This window comes from Ochotona princeps, chromosome 5 (assembly GCF_030435755.1).
Source record: "Ochotona princeps isolate mOchPri1 chromosome 5, mOchPri1.hap1, whole genome shotgun sequence".
NCBI lineage: Eukaryota > Metazoa > Chordata > Mammalia > Lagomorpha > Ochotonidae > Ochotona > Ochotona princeps.
The window spans coordinates 8,861,646-8,882,046 of record NC_080836.1 but is presented as its reverse complement, the minus strand read 5'-3'; the positions used below and the strand labels follow the sequence as shown (position 1 = coordinate 8,882,046).

The window sequence follows — 20,401 nt, the reverse complement described above, 5'->3', positions numbered from 1 at the left end:
GCATCTGTCTGGGGTGCTGACACTGCGGGGGAAGGTTGAACCTGTTTTGCCTGACACAGTTCTGGCCCCGAAATTTTCATTTTAATGAGTTTCCAATTATTGAGTTTTAAAAAATTTGTTTATTTGGTTGTTTTTTGGTCACAAATAGGAAATTCTTGTATAACCTTAGATCATGAAGATTTACCTCTGTATTTTCTTCTAGGAGTTTTATGGTTTTAGCTATCATATGCAGTTTTTTGATTTAACGTGGGTCAGTTTCTTTCTTTTTTTTTTAAACATAAATTTACATTGTCAATTTTTTTAAGATTTATTTATTTTTATTGGAAAGGTGGATACAGAGAGGAGGAGAGACAGAGAGGAAGATCTTCCGTCCAATGGTTCACTCCCCAAGTGAGCACAACAGCCGGTGCATGCCAATCCGATGCCGGGAACCAGGAACCTCTTCCAGGTCTCCCACACGGGTGCAGGGTCCCAAAGCATTGGGCCGTCCTCGACTGCTTTCCCAGGCCACAAGCAGGGAGCTGGATGGGAAGTGGAGCTGCCGGGATTAGAACCGGTGCCCATATGGGATCCCGGGGCACGTTCAAGGCGAGGACTTTAGCTGCTATGCCATGCTGCCGGGCCCTAGAAGTTGGTTCTTTATACTTGTATGTCAGTCCCACACTGTCTTCGTTATCATGACTTTGAAGTAAGTTTCCTAAAAATATTTATTCATTTGAAAGGCAGAGTGATAGAGAGACAGAGAGTTATTTTCATCCCTGATTTATTTCCCAAATGCCTGCAATAGCCAGGGCTTGTCTAGGTTGAACCCAGGAACCTAGAACTCCATCTGGGTCTCCCACTGCGTGGGCAGGGTCCATGTGCTGCCTTCCTAGGCCCATTAGTAGGAAACTGGAGTGGGATTGCAGTGGCCAAGCTCAAACTGGCACTCCAACATGGATGACTAAGTCAGTAGTTACTGGTCTAGTTGGACAGTTGGACTGTTTCTCTCTCTCTCTCTCTCCCCTACCTTTTATTATAAAGGCAGATCTCCATAGAGAAGGAGAGACAAAGATCTTCTATCTACTGGTTCACTCTTCCCCAAGTAGCTTCAATGGCCAGAGCTAAGTCGATCTGAAGCCAGGAGGCAGGCATTTCCTCCAGGTCTCCCACACGGGTGCAGGGTCCCAAGGCTTTGGGCTGTCCTTGACTGCTTTCCCAGGCCACAAGCAGGGAGCTGGAAGGGAAGTAGAACAGCCAGGACACGAACCGGCGCCATATGGGATGCTTGTGCTTGCAGGTGGAAGCTTAGTCAGTTGAGCCATCATGCTGGCCCTGAGGGCTGTTGTTTTGCAAGGCAGCCATGGAGCTGGGGAGCAGGGAAAAGGGAGTGGAGTAAGTGATAACACTGCAAAGCTTCGCATCCTTGCTCGGACTCCTGTGTATTTGTGAGCAGTCACTTTTACTTGTGGAGTCCCGAGGAAGCCCGTTCTCACGCTGCTGGCTTTCACGCTGCTTTTTATGGAGGGATAAACTTCTAGAGGGCTTTGCTTCCCTGTTTTTGCTGATCTCACTTCCTGTGTTTTCCCAACTGGAGTCCCTGGAGCCAGACTGCTGGCCAGCAAGGGAGCCCCGCCCGGCCCTTGCCCCACTTCTCCCTGTGGCCGGACAGGCTGTAGGTGGGTGCCAGGGCGTGTAGAGATAGGGACTCTCTTGGACCCTACCGTTGCTCGCAGCTTCTAGCCACCAGTGTTGCCTTTTAATAGTCAGTGTTTAGTGAATTGATGAGTACCCGACTAACCTTGAACTTCAGTTACACATCAGTTGTGCAAAGCACCTGCAGCTATGGCTTCCTGTTCGGGTCAGAAGCCTGGCTTAAAATCTGCCCCCTAAGTGCACTTAAACACCCTCCCACTGGGGGATGCGCTCCCTGTCCAAGGGACAGGGGCTGAGCCAGGGGAGGGAGGAGAGGCCAAGGGTGTTGTTGCCAGAAAACACTGTGGGGTGGGGGCACCGTCCGCATCAGAGTATGGGGAGGGTCTCTGATCCTGGCTCCACCAAGTTAAGCCGCTGACTGCCCTTTGGTGCCTGGGGCACTATGTAGACAGTATTTGTTTTTGTTATTGATCAGCATTAGGTAACTCTGGAATTGGGCTGAGCTTACACATTACAGCTGCACCTGGCTGGCTGGCTGGCTGGCTGAGACTTGCCTCTGTTGGGATTCCTGGTGTGGCGTGGCATGCTTTCCTGACCTCACAAGGACAGCTAACGGGTCCCCTCCAAGTCCTCGGCACCCTGCTGACTGGAGTGGTGGCCACCACCGGCTCTACCTTGGGGAAGGCAGGCCAAGCTCTCTGAGTTGATGAAGCAGGGATTCCAAGGGAAATGGCCTGAGTGTTGGCGAGTTCTGGATCCTTCTCTGATTGCTGACCATTGAGACCGCTCAGTCATCAGCAGCCACAGCCCAGACTTGACCCTGGGCGCTTGCCCTTGGAGCCCAGGTAAACTGCCAAGTTCAGTTGCTTGCTGGCAACTCCATCTCCCCTGGGCCCAGGCAGGCCTGGGGGTATCCTCAGCCCCTTCCCCAGCTGTGACCCCTTTAAGGGTAGAGATCTCTCTGGATCCCCAGGGAACAGCGACTACCCTGACTCATGCATCTTTGGGTGCCTTTCCTGGCGCCTAGCAGTCAGGAAAGGGACAAGCAGGGCGTGGGCGTGGGTCTCCTCCGGAGTTTCTCCAGTGCTTTAGGTTTCTTGAATTCCTCCAAGTGCCCAGGGAGTTGGCAGGATGGGGGGTCCTGGCTGCGCAGGTGGCAGTCTGAGCCCGGGGCCTGCTCCTCCTGGTCACTGCAGACCTCACCTTCTGACCCTGCCCAGCCCCGTCCTCGTCCCCCCCCACCGCCACCCCAGCCCAGCCTGCAACCTCAGCTTTCACTGCCCCCGCGGCGCGAACAATATCCTTTCTATTCGGGCTCTTCCCAGATTCCGGCGGCAGCGGCTGTGTGTAAGTCGAGCGCCTGGCGCAGGGAAGGCGCTCGCCCCGAGCCCGGACCCGGACCGGGACCCGTCACGGTGTCCGCTCTCAGTGCGCCGACCCTCGCATCCTGGCCGCCGCCGCCCACCCCACGAGGTGCCCCTGGGGAGGCGGTCGTGCCATGGCCGCCCGGCTGAGCGCGCTCTCCGCGTCGGGGCTCTACCAGCGGCGCCAGCACCGCCAGAGCCCGCCAGTCTCCGCGCCCGGGTAGGTGGCCAGGGACAATGGCCGGAAGGCTGCTGCCGCAGAGCTGGCCTTGGAAACCCACCCGGGGCCTTCCGACGGCCTTGGGCCGGCGTCCAGGGCCCCGTGAGGTCGGGGTTGGAGAGCAGAAAAGTGGGAAGGGGTCGATGCGGACTTAGCCCTGAGGGTGGATACTGGGGCGAAGTTGTCCTGGGTCACCCGCATCGCTGCTTTCAGCCTGGGCTGATCTCAGCGCCTCCCCCGAGGGACCCCCACTCAACAGGCTAGGCTGTGACTTGAACCTGGGTCGCCTGGACTCTTAGGCGACTTTAAAGCCCCAGCCACTTGCTGTCCCAGCCACCGTTTCCTTAGGGCAGGGCCCAGGATGGTTCTCCAGGGATCCCCCTTGGAGTGGGGAGAGTGCAAGCGGCACCCCTGGGAGAGGTGGGGGAGGGGCTCCTGGACAGGTGGTCCCAGGGGCTACTTGGAGGGGAAATCCCAGTAAGGGCAACTGGGGTAGTGGGGGTCAGAGTGACGGGTGGGGATGGAGAAGCTGGGGAGCCAAGAAGACAGGGAGGGCCTGGGATGGAGACCAGCCAAGCTGCAGTGTGTGTCCAGGTCAAGGGAGTGAGGACCAAACCATTCGAGGCATCCTTGGAGGAAGAGAGGATGAGGGTAGGGAGCAGGAGCAGCAGGCACAGGATGAACCCATTGCTTGGTGGGAAGCCTGAGGTCCAAGAGCCAAGCAGCCCACCTGAGAGAGGATGAGATAAAGCGAGAGACTCCCACCTCGGACACTGACCCGCTATATTGTGAACCACTGTGCTAGGTTGTGGGTGGCCAGGAGGTTTGTAGGTGCTGAGGGTGGAGTGAGCCTCCGGGTCTACGGGCAGTTCAGGGCTCAGGTGCACACAGCCCAGGGGCCCACAGGGGACCTGGCATGGTGGTGGGAGACGGGAGGGGGGCACACACCCACAGCTGCACACACATGACCTGCTAGCTTCTGCCTTGTGCCACTGGTCAGTTCTCCATCCTCGGTGGGATGTGCTCCAGTGTGCCTGCCAGGGAGGAGGCATTGCTGCAGGGAGCGTGAGCTCTGGTGGGTGTTCCAGGCAGGTCCCCAGTGTGGGGTGTGCCTGGGGCAGGTTCGTGTGGCTGCCCCAGGTGCTCAGCTAATTGCCTGGCATCAGTGGGCAGTGGTGCCAGGTGCCACCTTTATGGGTCAATTCCTGTTCACTGTGCATGGTCAGTCCCAGGTGGTCAGGAGGGCCACTGAGGCCTGCCTACAGAGGGCACCATGGCCTCACTTAACTCTCCCGGCCTCCCTACAAGCTGCTGCAGACCCGTCCTGCAGATGAACAAGCTGAGGCTCTGAGGACTTGGCTTGCAGGTCTCACAGCTGAGGAGCTGTTATCCCTGGCTGAAGACCACACTGGGCTGCTAGCCCAGGTGGACTAGGAGTGCCAACTACTGCCTCTCCTCAGTCTTTTCGGTCCCAGGCAGGTAGGGATCAAGAATGGCCATGCCCCTTTGGAGTCATGGGAGCCGAAGGGCCAGCAGGAAATGTGTGTTCCATCCTGAGTGAGATTCCGTCTGTGTCCCAGTCTTCCCAGCTGGAACCAGCAACCATCCCTGCCCAGAGCTTGTCACAGCTGCCCCCCTCCCCACTCTCCAGGGCCTACCAGTGATTTGAAGAGACACGTTGGTGACAGATTGGCCCGCCCCAGTGACAGGCTGCCGTGTCTTTGGGGGTGCTGTTGCAGGGACACGATCCCCAGCTCTGGAGTTCGATGCCAGTCGGGGAGTGCCTTGGGCCTGTGTGTGGTGCATCTTGTGGCTGGGGCCAGTGGCGGTGTGTCCTGCTGGGGGTGGGGTGAGGGCTGACTTGATGCTCCCTGTTCCTTGCAGGAACGTGTGAGGGAGGACGTGGAATGCCAAGTCCCTGACCTTCTGTGGTCTTGCCAGGAGGGCGGGCTGCCTCGGGCCCTTCCCTGGACCTGGCCGGGGCATGGGGACTCTGGCCAGCTCCCTGTGTCCCTGGCCAGCAACAGCGTCCTTTTGCCAGCACTGGCTCTGCACTGCTTGGCCATCTCCCAGCTCCCTGTCACTTGAGGTGCAGTGAGCAAGGTCCCACTGCTGGGGGAGCTAGGCTGTAGGGATTGGGGTCCCTGTTTGCCCTGCGAGACCACCTGCTTCTTCTTCCTGCCTGGCCTGTGGATGTCTGGATCCAGCACCTGGGGAGGTGCTCAGAGCACCTGTGGATCCCTCCTTCCGCCTTTGCTAAGGGCGTGCTCCAAGTGGGGCTGTGTACAAATGGATGTAGCTGCAGAGCTGTGGGTGCCGCGGCCTGCCTGCCTGCCTGCCTGTGCCAGGCTCATGTGAGGCATTGCGGGGGCTGGAGGGAGGGCAAACATGAAGACAGGGAGCAATATCCCTGACCAGAGACCCCCCAGAGGCCCAGGCAGATGCTGGACAGCAGCCAGGAAGAGCAGTCGCGGTGGCTGGAGGTCGGCTACTGGGTGCCAGCGTGAAGGTGGAGACATGCCCAGCTGCTGTTAGGATGAAGGGCACATGTTCCAAGCCCATGGAGTAACAGGAGAGAGTTGTACGTGGGGTTTGACTATGAAAATGGGGCGGCCTCCGGGAAGTCCTCCAGCCAGCAGGGAAAGAAGGGACAGTCAGTACAGAAGGGAAGAGAGAGGTGTTGGGGGAAGGGTACTGCCAGACTCTCCGGAGAGTGAAGGGCCCTGAGGGCAGAGGCTGGGGGTCTGTGAGGGGCGAGATGAGAGGGGCCCAATGCTGTGTGCCCTGGGTGAGAGTCGCACTTGAGCTCTTGATGTGGTTTCGTCTTCAAGTCCTCAGAGCAGAGGGTGGGGGTGTTGGGGAAGCAGAGGTGTCAGGGATGTTGGGGGCTGTGTGGCGGCATGGGGGGGAATTTCAGGCCAGGAGGCACAGGATTTCTCTTCCATTTCCGAGCCGTGACGCCTTGTCACAGCGCCTTGTCCACAGCCAGGCGCTGGGATGTTAGCCCTGTCTCTTTGGGTGTATGCCAGTGTCCTCTGAAAAGAAAGCCACAGCCTGCCCAGGCTGACCAAGTACAGCCCGACTGGCCCTCTAGGCTGGCTCGGGGCTAGCAGTCCCAGTGGCCTGCCAGGAGCCGTTGGGCACCTGTAGCAGTGGTGGGCAGTGATTACTGGGTGTGGCGTCTCCATCCCACTTCCTGCTGCCCCTGTCCCCACTTCTGGCCTACCTGGGTGGCTATGGTTTCCCAGGCACACCTGAGTGCAAGGTGAAGCTTACACAAGGTCATTGCCTGTGGCAGGGCTGGCCAATGGCCTGCAGTGTGGACACTGGGAGTGGCTCAGCCTCTTCCTCCACCCTGCCCATTCCACAGCCGCACAAAGGCCACCCCAGACATTCTTCTCCCAAGGTGAGGCTGCCGATGGAGCTTGGACCCTGTGCTTCCCCCACCCCCACCTCTTCTGGAGGCATCGTGGGCTGGGAGGATGTTTTCTCACCCAGCTAAGGAACCTCCTGCATCCTGCGTGTACTAGATGATGCCTGAGGCAGACATTGCTAAGCGTTCACATCACCCCTTGTTGCAACATAGCCATTCTCCTCCAGGCAGCCACGACCAATCCACTGGGACTGATGCTTGAGACACTGGGCCTGTTGGCTATCTTTCTAACAGAGAACATGAGAGCCTGGGGAGGCGCTGGTGTGGGTACTCTGTTCCCCTGCCATGCCCCGGCCCCTGGACTGCAGGGAGTGTGGGCCTGGCGCTGTATTGGTTTGAATCTAGCCTGTGAGGCCAAGGAAGGAGCTACTGGCTGGTCTGGACTCCAGTCTAGCCTCTGTCACGTGCTGGTTGAGTCCAGGCAAATGGCTTAACCTGTCTGAGCCATAGGCTCCTCCTATTGGAGGCAGTGACAACAGGAATAGCCGCAGGACTGCCTTTTGGGCTTCAAGAACAGCCACCTGCTTAGGGAGGGGTGGCGTGAGGCACAGGCAGTTGACGTGGCTCCTGACAGCCTCAGCACTCGGGCCTGACCTTGTATGGCTGGGCCATTCCAGTGCAAAGGCTACCGGAGGTGGTGAGAGAGATCTTTCCATCAAACTTTCTACCTTAGTCATTAATTGACTCTTATTAGAGTGTCTGATTACCAGGTAACACGTTTTATTTATTTTTATTGGAAAGAAATATTTACAGAGAGAAGGAAACACAGAGAGAAAGCTCTTCCATCCACTGGTTCACTCCCCCAAATGGTCACAATAGCTGAAGCTAAGCTAATCCAAAGCCAGGAATTAAAAATTTAGGATCCTTCTCTGGGTCTCCCACATGGGTGCAGGGTTCTAAGGCTTTGGTCTGTCCTCCTGTGCTTTCCTAGGCCACAAGTAGGTGCTGGATGTGAAGTGGACTGGCTAGGATATGAACTGGCACTCATATAGAATGCCTGCACTTGAAGGGAGAGGATTAGCCAATTGAGCCATTATGTCAGGCCCTGTTACTTTTGGAAAGCAGGGTTAGAGATTGGTTCTCTATCCTCTGGCTCATTCTGCAAATGGCTGCAACAGTTGAGGCTGGGCCAGGCTGAAGCTGGGAGTCAAGAGCTCCATCCGAATATCCCATGTGCATGCAGGAACCCAAGTACGCGAGCCTTTCTTCTGCTACCTTTCGAGGCACATTAGTAGGGAGCATGGAATAGGTGGGATTTGAACTGGTGCTCTTGTGGGATGTCTGCGTGGTGAGCAGATGCTTAACCATGTGTATCACAGTGCCAGCCCGTGGTCTTGTCTCTGTGTTTGAAGTCCACCAGCTCTGTACACAGCAGCCAATCCCTGGCTGTGAACAAGAGCCCAACTCCTATGCCCTGCTGCTCTGTGCCCATGCCCTCCCTCTGTCTCCTCTCCCAACCGCTGTGCCCAGCAACGTTGCCTTTTTTCCAATGGGAGTTTGTCCCCATCTCCTCTCTCCAGCAACATGTCGGACGCCCTGGCCAACGCTGTGTGCCAGCGCTGCCAGGCCCGCTTCGCCCCGGCCGAGCGCATCGTAAACAGCAATGGGGAGCTGTTTCATGAGCACTGCTTCGTGTGTGCCCAGTGCTTCCGCCCGTTCCCGGAGGGGCTCTTCTATGAGGTGAGGATGCTGGGTGGAGTGGAGGGAGGGCAGGGGGCTCTGGGGACCCTGCGCTAGGTCGCTTTCTTAGGCCCAACTCTGAGTCGGCCCGCTGGGAACCAGGGTCATGGCCCTGGTTTTGGCCCAGCATAGGATCCGGCTGGCCACCTGGGTGATGTGTGGATGGCACGAGGAGCCCAGGATCCAGTGCCCTCCAGGCAGACAGACACTGGGTGAGCCTTGGGGGGAGGGAGACCCAGCTACGCAGCACCTGATGTCTGCAGAGGTGGTAAACAGTGACCACGGGGTCCCTCATGGTGGTGGTTGTGGGGCTGCTGCTAAGTAAGGGAGATGGGAGAGCAGGGGAGGGAAGCCACGCATACACAAGGGAGCGGGGAGTGGCAAGGAGGACCAAGCAGGGAAAGGCTCTCCTTGGACCTTGGGGCTTTCCAGGATGTGGGGCAGAGAAGTCTGTATGTTGCATAAGAGGACCAAGCATAGAACTGGGAGAGCAAGTGAGACCAGGAGCCAGGCTATAATGGGATGACAAGGATGAAAGTGAAGGGTCTGGGCTGGCCCCCACAAATCTCCAATCAGGGTGCATGTCCAGGAGCAGTGGGTGGAGCCACCACTTTGGCCATCAGAGTCCTCTACTGGAGAGCCAGTTTTGTAACTCGGGAGGTGGTGAATGATGGCCCAAGTGCTATAGTCTCCATGTTGGGGACCCGGATGGAATCCCTGGCTCCTGGCTTCAGTGTGGCCCAGCCTTAACTTTGTGGGCATTTGGAGAATGAACAAGAGGATGAAAAATTTCATTCAAAGCAAAAATAATACTCAAAATTAGCCACTTGTTGGTTCCATTTTTTTTTAAAGATTTATTTTATTTATTTGAAAGGCCCAAATAGTTACAATGGTTGGGGCTGGGCCAGGCTGAAGCCACGAGCCAAGAACTCATCTGGGTCTCCAACTTGGATGACGGGCTCAAGCACCTAGGCCATCTTCCACTGTTTTCCTAGATGCATCAGCAGGGAGCTGGGAAGGAACTCAGACAGCCAGGATCTCAGCTGGCACTCTGATCTGGGATGGCCGCATCGTAAGAACAGCTTAACCCGATGTGCCACAGCACTAACCCCAAGACACTCATTTTAGAGAATAATGCTAATAAAGTTTGCTTTTAAAAAGATGGATTTATTTTACCTGCAAGTCAGAAATACAGAGAGAGGAGAGAGAGAGATTCCATCAACTGGCTCATTCTCCAAATGGTCACAAGGCTGGAGCTGAGCTGGCTGGGAGCCAGGAGCTTCTTCATGGTCTCCCACATGAGTGTAGTGTCCTGGAGCTCTGGCCATCCTTCACTGCCTTCCCAGGCCACAGTCAGGGAGCTGGATGGGAAGTGGAGCTGCCGGGATACAAACCATGCCTACGTGGGATGCCAGCTCATCAGGCAGATCAATGTGCTATGCCCCTGTGCGGCCCCCCAAAACCAAGCTTTGAAAAAAGCAAGCTGTGAAGGCTGGAGGAGGCATGCCTGGGCTATGCTTGTGGGCCTTGCCAGTCTGACAGTGACTGCCATGGTGAGCTCACTGGCTCCTGCTCATCGTAAGACCCAGCCCCGGCCCTTCCTGGGTTCCCTGTTTCTGGCTTCTCCCTGGGAACCTTCTCAGCCCCCGAGGGAGTGGACTCATCACACAGAGAGGCACAGCAAGCAGGATGAGTGCTCCAAATACCTGACCCTGCCCCAGCTCGAGCCCCTGCCCCACCCCCGCCAGCTCTCAGGACCTTGGCCTGGCTGACCTCAGCTGCTGTACCCGCCCTATCCCAGGGGGCCAGATCCCTGCTCCAGTCAACTGCGGCCCAGGCAGACTCGTGGGAATGTTGAGGGCTTGGCCTGACTTCTCTTTGTGGCCCGTGTTTGCAGTTTGAAGGACGGAAGTACTGTGAACATGACTTCCAGATGCTTTTTGCCCCGTGCTGTGGCTCCTGCGGTAAGGGCAGATGAGGGGTGCTGGGGTGTAGGGGCCCTGGCTCTGGGGACACCAAATTCCTTGCTGGTGCTGCCGGAGGTCAGGGAGGGGACTTGGCCTTGCTGGGTAAACAGGCACCTGCCCCCATCCAGGCGAGTTCATCATCGGCCGTGTCATCAAGGCCATGAACAGCAACTGGCACCCGGGCTGCTTCCGCTGTGAGCTGTGTGACGTGGAGCTGGCTGACCTGGGCTTCGTGAAGAACGCAGGCAGGTGAGGGCCTGGACACGTCCCAGGGCGGATGGCAGGGTCCCCGACCACAGTGCCACTAACATGCTACCACTCCACGTGTCCCCTAACCTGATTCCTCTGACGGGGACAGAGCCCTAGATGACTTCACATATGGACAGGGCAGGAGTCCATACCTGCCTTCTCCCTGCAGATTCTCAACTGTGTCAGTTCCACTTGAGGTCTATCAGCTGTCCCGAAGCCAGGGGCTCCATACTTTCTTCTTCTGACAATCAAGTCTGTTTCCCTTCCTGTCCCATTAGAAAAGGCAGAGTTCCCAGAGCGGTCCCTCTGGCCACTCGTGGCTTGACTCAGGGTTGTCTGTTAAATATCTCCTTCGTCCCTTCCCAATGTGGTCAGCGCCGATCTTGTCCATCTGCTGATTTACGGGGAGGACTGGCACAGTGCCTGGCATCCAGCAGGTTGTCTAAATGGGGATGAGGGAATAGGGAGGAGGCAGGGGGGCTGCCCGGACTGGGAAAATAGCTCAGAAGCTAAAAGTGCTTTGCAGACTTTGAAGGAGAGGCACAGGAGCTGTGATGGTGGCGACAGATGGCCACGGGTTAGAGGAGAGTCTTGCTCAGCCTCCCGGGCCCCCAGCCAGGCTGGCTCTGGGATTGAGAACAGAACTGTAGTAACCAGCCCTGCTGCCCCCGCCATTGCCCGCCGGGCTTTGCACAGGAAACAGCGGAGTGACTCTTGTATCTGCTGAGCAGTTTTCTGAAAGCCACAGTTGGTTCCATTTAGGATCGCTACAGACAGGCACACAAGAAGACGTGCCAGGGTGATGCTGGGTTGGCAGAGGCCCCTCAGAGGGTGCAGGGCTGCTGGATCAGTGGGAGACGGCTCACTGTTCACTCCCTGGCTGAGGTCGGCTTCTTTTGACTGTCCTGGAGCAGGAAGACCCCTCCCACCCGGTGAGACCACCCTCCCCACCGCCAAGCACCTGCTGAGACACTCCGTAGGAGGGTTGTCAAGTCCACAGCCGGGAAACCGGCTCCCAGAGCAGAGCTAATGTGTGCAGTCACCTGCCCAGAGCTCAGCGGGCCAGCCCGAAAGGTTGAGTCCCTGACTCAGTCAGGGGTCATCTGGCAAGAAGGCAGCGCATAAGGAACACAGGATACCTTGCTCTGCTTTCAAGGCAATATTTAAACAACCCCACCTGCCCCTCCCTCACAAGATCCCCAGGCCCGTCTTTTTGCCTGTGGCGCTTTTCACTTTCTGTAGGATTCTGTCTGTCGTGGGAAGGAGATGGTGGGCTGGGGTGAGGGGTAACCCCGGGGAAGAAAGACCCGCATTGTCCAAGGAGTGTTCCTCCGGCCGCCCCCCTGCTCCCCTCCCCTTTCCTGCCGATGACATCACTGAATGCTGAGCGCGGGCCTGGGGCAGCGGACAGGGCTGGGAGAAGGCGACTGTCCCGCAGCAGCCGTCCCCCACCACCTCCCGCGCCGCACCCGCCCCGGCTCACAGCTCCGACCTGGCGCTCAGCGAGCTCTCGTTGGTCTTTCCCTCCAAGCTCGGAGTCGGGCCGCCGGGCTTCTTGCCGCACAGCAGGCTGTACAGAGTATGGCGGAACTTCTCAGCCACGAAGAAGTACATAACGGGGTCCAGGGCCCCGTTGAGGCTGGTGAGGCAGGAAGTGATGCGATTGCCCAGGGCCAGGGCGCGCTGGGCGGTGCAGGTAGTGTGGCCGCGGCGGTATTGCAGGACGTAGATGGAGCGGTGCACGTGGTAGGGCACGAAGCAGACCAGGAAGATGGCCAGCACCATCGCGATCATGCGCACCGCCTTGTTTTTGAGCCGCTTCTCCACGCGGGGGCCCTGACGCAGGCTGCGGATGATCAACAGGTAGCAGGTGACTGTGGTGACGAAGGGGAAGGTGAAGGCCACGGCCAGCGAAGCAAGCGCATTGTGCGAGGCCTTCTCCCTGTACAGCTGTAGGCAGACGACTGTGCCGTTGGTCTGCACGGTCTGCGGGCTCACCAGCAGCGGGGCCATGGCCACGGCCACCACCACCCAGAGGAAGGCGCAGGCCAGGTGGGCATAGAGCGGCCGGCGCAGCTTGAGGGACTTGACTGGGTGCACGATGGCCAGGAAGCGATCGACGCTGATGCAGGTGAGGAAGTAGATGCTGGCGTACATGTTGAGGTAGAAGAAGAAGCCGGTGAGCCGGCACGGGATCTCGCCGAAGGACCAGTGGCTGCCGGAAAAGTGGTAGACCAGGCGCATGGGCAGCACCAGCACGCAGGACAGGTCGGCCACAGCCAGGTGCATCAGGAACACGTTAGCTGGGGTGCCCGACTTGTGATCCCGGATGAACAGCCACAGGGCCAGGGCATTCCCCGCGAAAGCCAAGAGGATGTCCAGGAGGTAGAAGCAGGCGAACAGCATGTTCTCCAGCGGCGTCTCCTGCCCGCACTCCCCCAGAATGGCCAAAGATGCGTTGGCAGGCAGACTGGGGGAGGAGGAGGTGGCCTCGAGCCCATTCATGCTGTGGCTGCAGACAAACCCGATGGGGACAAGTGTTAGGTGACAGGGAGCCCTGGCCAGTGAAATGCCACATTGCCCAGAGTCCAGGGTGCGGCTCCCCTCTGATGCCTGCAGGGCCTCCCACAGCTCCCCAGAGAGGCACAGAACTGACCCAAACTCAGAGCTACCCAGAGACCTCTGGGAGCATTCCCTGTGTCCTCTGGAGGTGGCGGTGGTTCAGCATCTAAGGCATCCCCGCTCCAGCCAACTCAAAACCCTAAACAGGAGCTTGGAGCTTGCCCACTGCACACCTGCCTCCCTGGGGAGCAGGCCAGGGCCTGGGGCTGGCACGGGGAGGCCCAGAAATCAGACCTCACTCCTCACCCTGCACCTCAGCTTGGCAGCTCCCTGCCCGGAGGAGGAAGACAATAGTGGGAGGCCCAGACACACACTCCCTCACCTATTTAGTGACTGTCCTGAGCAGTGTGGCGGAGATGGCCCCTGAGCCCTCCCCTCTGTTCCTGCCTGCCATCTCACCGCTCCCGCCCTGTTAGTGGTGACCACAGCACTGGGCCACTAGGAGGGCTTCTCTGGGCATTCAGTGAGGGCCAGGGCCTGACCAGGGTGGCAAAGGTTGCTTGGTTTCCTGGTGCGTGGGGAAGAGGTGCTGGTGGGGGAGGAGGGCAGGAGAGGGTCCTATGAGACGTCTCCCTTGGGGCTGTGTGGACTCTCAGATTGCCTTGGAGTGCCCCCATGGAGCTCTGAGTCCAGAGCCCTGGTATTCAGTTACCAGACACCCGGCTACCTGCATAGATACACTCCAGCAGGTGGAGAAACCGGCCTGTCATGATTTTAGGCATCTGAGTAGGAAAGGGATGACTTCAAGAGCCTGCAGCCTCTTTCCCCGGGCCTGTGGATGGGGAAGGGTCATCCCCAGCCACTGGGCTTTAGCCTGCATCCCATCTGCCTGCTCACCCCCCACATCCCAGCACAGCACTGGGGATTCAGGGTCCTCACCTGGGTATTGCTGCCGCGTTCTGCACTGAGCAGCTAGGAGCTGCTTTGGGGTGAGTTGACTGAGTGATTCTCCCAGCCTTAGTGATCCCTCCTCTGGGCGATCCTACCTGCTGCAGGGCTGCCCTGAGGATCTGCACGGGATGTCCGGACCTGGAGGATGGTTCCCCAGCACTCAGCCCCTGGGGTGGGAGAGGAGGCGCAGAGGAAGTATGCAGAGCTGAGCAGGGCTGGCTGGCCCCACCCTGGGCCTGTGGCAGCCACACCTCCCCCCAGGCCACGTCAGCCCTGGCCAGGCCCCTGGGCCCTCCTCCTCCTCCTCCTCCTCTGGGACCCAGGCCTGAGTCTGGTCAGCTGAGGTCCTGCAGTGCAGGGGATGGCATGCACCCCAGATGGCCACCTTCCCATCAAGGATGTGTGGGAGCCTGAGCATCCCGCTGCCCCAGGGGCAGCCCGAGAGCCAGGGAGCTAAAGAGGTTGGGAGGGTGCTGGCTTGGCTTCCAGGGACATGGGTGCTGGGCTGTCTGGCTAGGGTCTGTCCCGCCACTCCCTCCACTCTCCCCCAGTCCCCCCAGTGCCCGTTCCAGAGTACTGAGATTGACTTTCGCCCTTGCCTCTCCCTAGTCCTCCACCGACACCAGCCTTGCCTGCTTCCCTGGGGTGCTCGCTCTCCATTAAGACTGTCACGGGGCTGAAAGGGGGGGCGGGTGTCTCAACAATATCAGGTCATCAGAGGACTGGGCTTGGGACTCTGTGAGGGGCTGTGGTACCGTGCACCTGTTCCTCCCAACACTTCCTGGTGCCTGGTGGCAGTAGCCTAGACTGTGGCCTGGACTATGGGCCGCATTCCTTGTATGATTGCCCATGAGGTCAGACTGAGGCCAACACACATGGGTCAGGCTGTCCTGTTAACAAAGCGATGGGGACCAGAGGCATCCTGCCTGCACGCCTGTTTGCCTGTTTGTCTGCCCCACCCAGCCCTGCCCCCTTACCTCTCCCAGCTGCTTCTGGAGGCAGGGGTGTGTGTTGGGGGCTAGCGGGTGGGCTGCAGCCCCTGGACGGTGGCTCAGGCGACAGCGGTGGCAGGCTCCCGGAGCCTCTAAGGCTGGCTATTTAAGGAGAGGAGGGATGCTGCAGATCCTGTAGCCTTCAAAGGCCGCTTCATTCCTGAGGGAGCCCATGTGGGGTGGGCTGCTCCTCTGGCTGCCCGTGCTGCCACAGGGACCGTGAATATTCCAGTTTGTCCCCAGCCTGCACGCACAGAGGCTGAGTGTGTGGCCATTCTTGGGAGTCTGGGAGTGGGCGAGGGCTGGGCGGGGGCGAGCTGTCCAAGACGGAGACACAACAGGGCATTTCACAAGGAGATGCTTTCCTCCCGAGGTGGTGGTGGGGGTATTGAGGGGCTTGCTGCCATGGCAACGGGCTCCTGCTCCCCAAGCCTGGGTGGGTTGGAGTGGGGGGAGAGGGTCGCATTTGGCCACATGAGAGGGGACTCTGTCAGGACACTTGCTGTAGGGTCCTTGTGTCCTGCCCCGTATAATGAGGCCGCGTTCGGGAGTGCGGGATAAATCACTGCTTTTATCTAGCGCGGGGCACAGCTGCAGGACGCCTCATAATGGGGTGCTGTCTGTCCTGCCCGGAGCCTGGCCGCCGCCTGGGAGGCTCCTCCTCTGCACGGGATGGCCACTGGCCACCAGTCGTAGGACTCCTCCTGGACCGTGTTTGTTTCTGTCTGTGTGAGGTGGGGCGGTGTGTGTGTGTGTGGGAGGCGGCCAAATTGGCACCCCACTTTCTAAGATACTTGGGACTGCCTGTGTTGTAGTGTCTGGTGGAGGGGTTTGTCTTTTCACAAAGTGATCGCCCCATTCTGCAGCCCAGGAGGCTGAGGCTTGGAGATGACTCCTCTTAGAGGCAGACGTGCTGTCGCGGCAGAACTGGGGCCGTGACTTCAGTCTTGGGCTCTGTTCTTTGTGGCTTTTATTGTTGGAATTCCTGGACTCCATCCTAACTAACTCAGCTTGGGGGAAAAAAAAGTTCTGGAATTCCCCAGTAGAGCTTCGGGCTGGGACCAATGGAGGAGGTGATGGGCACTGTCCCTCACTTCTGCCCACTCACGAGAGTGGGGTGCAGCAGAGAGGCACGATGGTCCAGGGGACACAGCTCGGAGCCTGTCAGCAGTTTAGCAAGTGCTGGGCAATTGGACACTCGTGGTGGTATGGGGTAGCAGGAGCCTTGGTCCTGGATCTATCCTTGGTGCTTGCTGATGGGGCACCTGCACTATGAGTGTGTCTCTTGTGTCGGATTCCCAGTAGTGTCGGGTCTCTGTGGAGGCTAGAAAGGGTGTGTGTTGATGGGGCAGACGGGACTGGTAAGGGAGGGCTCAAAGGCAAGAGGAGTGCATTGAGTCTGGGGCTGCAGGTGGGAATTAGGGAGCTGGTTTTGGGGGGGTTGTGGCACTGATGCAGGCCTTTATGCCTCTTTTCTGGGGATCCTGTATCTCAGTAACCCCCCCACCCTGCCCCAACCCACCCAGCCCAGGAAACAGATACCATGTTGATCTCACCGTCAGTGGAGCCCACAGCTGCTTGCCCAAGGCAGGGGGCTAACGTCAGAAATCAGTGTCACAAAAAAGACTCTGTAGCGACCGCTTCAGGGTTTGGGGGGCCTGAGTGTGACACAGCCGCACTTGTGCTACAGACAGAAGACGTCTGTGCGGGCTGGGGCCCCCTCTTTATCCAGCAGGCCCCGAAGCAAGGGGCTGAGCTGCTGCCCCGAACCTCCCATACACTCAGCTGCCACGCCGTCCGGCACGGGCACGGCTGCTAGGCCAGGATCCTTTGCGGCTCACGTGTGTTCGGAAATTAAAACTGACAGTTCTTCTGTGTCAGTCCCTGCTTGGCTCTGTTCCAGGGTCCCAGGCCCCAGAAAGGGGAGTGGGGTAGGAGAAGGCACAGGAGGGGCCCCTCTGCTCTAGCACCTGCCCTCACCCTTTTAGGCACCTGTGCCGCCCGTGCCACAACCGTGAGAAAGCCAAGGGACTGGGCAAGTACATCTGCCAACGGTGCCATCTGGTCATCGACGAGCAGCCCCTCATGTTCAAGAACGACGCATACCACCCTGACCACTTCAGCTGCACCCACTGTGGGTAGGTGGTCATGCCAGAGCCACCGTGTCACCTGGCAAGGAAACAGTGGGGACACTCAACTGTGAGCTGGATGAGGCAGAAGGGGTGCAGAGTGGGACCCAAGAAGTCCCAGCAGGAACCCTGTAGGGTTCTGGGGCCAGAGAGAGCCTGGCATCTGGACTGCAGGGGCCGAGAGGCACAGATACTGGCACTGCCCTGCACAGCCCCAATCCTGACCCCTGCTGGCCCCCTCTGTGCCCATCTCAGACACAAGCTAAGAAAGACCTGCCTCTCAGGGAGCCCCTGCCCTCTCAACCCCAACCCGGGTTCTCCTTCCACTAATTCCCTGCTCCAGGGCTTGTCACAGCAAGGACACCCCCAAGGCAGCCCAGATCAGAGGGAGATGCCAGGGGGCTCAAGAGGGGCGACAGGGGCTGTGATGGACGTGTGGGGGCAGGGACAGCAGCTAGGGGCTTGGCGTTGTCTTCCAGGAAGGAGCTGACGGCTGAGGCCCGGGAGCTCAAGGGTGAACTGTACTGCCTGCCGTGCCACGACAAGATGGGCGTCCCCATCTGTGGGGCCTGCCGCCGGCCCATCGAGGGCCGCGTGGTCAACGCTCTGGGCAAGCAGTGGCACGTGGAGGTGAGCTGGGAGTGGGCGTGTGGCCACGGGGTGGGGGAGTGGCCAGCCGTGCTGGCTCCTGTAAGCAGCGGTCCCCTTCACTGCACTGGGCCAGCTGTCCACAGGAGACTTGAGCCTACAGGCTATGGTGGGGCTGTCTCAGCCACCCTTCCAGCATTCTAGAGGATTTCAAAGTCTGAAACCTTGGGGGATGGTGCAGGGTGCAGATCTGTGCCTCAGGCGGCCTGTTTGAGAGGGTTCTGTGGGAGGCAGTGGGCACCTTGCCTCTCTCCCTCCTGCAGTGCCATACTCACAGCACCCCTACCCTGAAGACTGTTGCACCTTGCACAGCTCCCCACCCTCCTGGACTCCATGGGATGCATTAGAGGAGGAGGAAAGTGTCAGCCCTGTACCTAGCTGGGAGTCCTCCACTCCCCCTACCCCATGAGTCCCTGCTTTCTGTCTCCCGGGGTGTCCCCCACCTTCTCTCTCTCCCTCAGCATTTTGTGTGCGCCAAGTGTGAGAAGCCATTCCTGGGGCACCGGCACTATGAGAAGAAGGGCCTGGCCTACTGTGAGACCCACTACAACCAGGTGCGGCTGGGCCTCAGCCTGTGGGGACGCTGGTCCGAGGGGGCGGCTGGGAGTCTCCCCAGGGACACTCCCACACTGCAGAGGGGGTTGAGGCCAGGCCATCCTCTGACAGCCCTCCCTGTCCACAGCTCTTTGGGGACGTCTGTTACAACTGCAGCCACGTGATCGAGGGTGACGGTGAGGCCTCTGAGACCTGAGCCCCTCCCTCCCTCCCTCCCTCCCCTGCCCCTGCCTGTCTGCCCTCCTGCCCTGCCTCAGGGCTGGGTGTCTTGCAGCTGCAGGCCCAGCTGGTGATGGCTTTGCACAGCTGGGCTGGCAGCTGCTCTAGGCAGAGTCTATTCAGCCCCCTGTCTGCCCCCACAGTGGTGTCGGCCCTCAACAAGGCCTGGTGTGTGAACTGCTTCTGCTGCTCCACCTGCAACAGCAAGCTCACGCTCAAGTAAGTCAGGCCGCCCTCTCCCACTCCACTCAACCCAGGGGTAACACCCACAAGGGACCTGGGAAGGAGGGGCATCGCAGCCACCCCGCAGGGTGGGGGATAGCTGGGTGCTGCAGAGGGTGCTGGTGGAAGGGAGGGCGGCCTGAGGCTCGCCTCCTGGGAAAACTGTGGGGCTGGGCCTGCAGGAGGGGTAGGGAAGGGGACTGGACCTGTCTGGCTGCGGTCGGGGTTGGTGGGGCACCCGGGGCTTGTGTGAAGGTTGGGCCTGGTCGGCAGGAACAAGTTTGTGGAGTTTGACATGAAGCCGGTGTGCAAGAGGTGCTATGAGAAGTTCCCGTTGGAGCTGAAGAAGCGGCTCAAGAAGCTGTCAGAGCTAACCTCCCGCAAGGCGCAGCCCAAGGCGGTGGACCTCAACTCAGCCTGAAGGCTTGAGGTGCCCCTCACTCGGATCGCAGGAGCCCGCCCCTCACCACCTCCCCGCCTCCTCCAGCTGCAGGGCCCCGCCCCTTACCACCGCCCCGCCTCCTCCAGCCTCAGGCCCCGCCCCTCACCACCGCCCCCACTCCGACCGCTGGGATCCGCCCTTCACCATCGGGACCTCTCAGGCAGCTCACCCCTGTCCTGCTCTTCCGGCCACTGGGTACTGCCACTCCCGCAGTCTGTCTATCCCTCTCTTGGTTTCCCCTTTGCTCCAATCTCCCTTAACTCCCACGGGGAGGAGGCAGGGCCTGGGAGGTGGGCAGCCTGTGACCACCCATGGACCCCTCCCAGCACCCACTATATGAGGTCCCACGTCGTGCAAGTGGCACCTGGGGCTCTGGGCCAGGGCCATGCAGACGGAAGCCTGAGGGTGGCCACTTTGCAAACCATCCACTACTCACTCAACCCTGCAGGCCTCTTGTGTTCACACTGCGCCCTTATCTCCTGACGTCCCCAAGCACGGGCCATTGGAGGGACAAGTTCCCACCACTTTGGCTACTCTGCTGCCTTCTTGGAATTCCATCCCATACCAGGTTCTGTGTTGCGGCTTTAAATGGGGCTGGGGTCCAACAGGAGGTGGGGTCGAGGTGGCATCCTCCTCTCCCTGCTGGGGCACCCCTCCCTCCATGCCCTGGGCAGTCCTGGCATTGGGACGCACGCTTGCACAATGAAGGCCAACTCATACTCGCACAAAGGCCTGTGTGGTTTGTGGGGGGCGAGGGAGTCCCAGCGTTCATGCTGGTAATTGCTGGGTGGGTGTGGGGACAGATGCAAAATGACAGGTGAAGGACTTGGGGTATGCCCCAGCCCTGGTCTCGGTCAGGCTGTCACCAGGACCTGGACACAAGGCCAACCAGGAAGCCTCAGGTCTGCATGGCCAGGCCCACGTGGGTTGCGCTAGTGGATGGTCAGGAGTGGGTGGGGGGGAGCCTGGAGCCTCCAGGCCCTGTACCAGGGGAGGGCCCAAGTACAGGCTGCTATTAGTACAAGATCAGGTAGTCCCGGCTTGGGCCCCGGGCTTCTGCCTGGCCCTCCTGGCCACTCTACACACCCAGGTGTCCCAAGAGGGAGGGAGAACAGACACGTTGTGGCCAGTGA

The 20,401-nt window shown here is 59.3% G+C and overlaps 2 protein-coding genes across 5 annotated transcripts in view; one reads left to right on the top strand and one right to left on the bottom strand.

Annotated features, from left to right (window-relative positions):
- Positions 1 to 19,261, top strand: part of LIMS2 (LIM zinc finger domain containing 2) — a 31,443-nt gene extending 12,182 nt beyond the window's left edge. For 3 of the 4 annotated variants that reach the window (XM_058664359.1, XM_058664360.1, XM_004589321.2), the window contains exons 2-10: positions 8,173 to 8,332; positions 10,230 to 10,296; positions 10,428 to 10,548; positions 17,042 to 17,191; positions 17,662 to 17,812; positions 18,292 to 18,384; positions 18,513 to 18,561; positions 18,748 to 18,823; positions 19,100 to 19,261. In XM_058664359.1, the coding sequence (XP_058520342.1) occupies positions 8,177 to 8,332; positions 10,230 to 10,296; positions 10,428 to 10,548; positions 17,042 to 17,191; positions 17,662 to 17,812; positions 18,292 to 18,384; positions 18,513 to 18,561; positions 18,748 to 18,823; positions 19,100 to 19,247 (1,011 nt within the window). In that variant the 5' untranslated portion in view covers positions 8,173 to 8,176 and the 3' untranslated portion in view covers positions 19,248 to 19,261. Of the gene's footprint in view, positions 1 to 2,989; positions 3,220 to 8,172; positions 8,333 to 10,229; positions 10,297 to 10,427; positions 10,549 to 17,041; positions 17,192 to 17,661; positions 17,813 to 18,291; positions 18,385 to 18,512; positions 18,562 to 18,747; positions 18,824 to 19,099 lie in introns of those variants that run through there. The other variant, XM_004589320.2, reaches the window with a different exon arrangement.
- GPR17 (G protein-coupled receptor 17) lies at positions 11,599 to 13,129 on the bottom strand. The gene has a single exon (XM_004589319.3). It carries the CDS (start codon positions 13,051 to 13,053, stop codon positions 12,028 to 12,030), a length of 1,026 nt encoding a protein of 341 aa, XP_004589376.1. The 5' UTR covers positions 13,054 to 13,129; the 3' UTR covers positions 11,599 to 12,027.
- Positions 19,262 to 20,401: the final 1,140 nt, after the last annotated feature.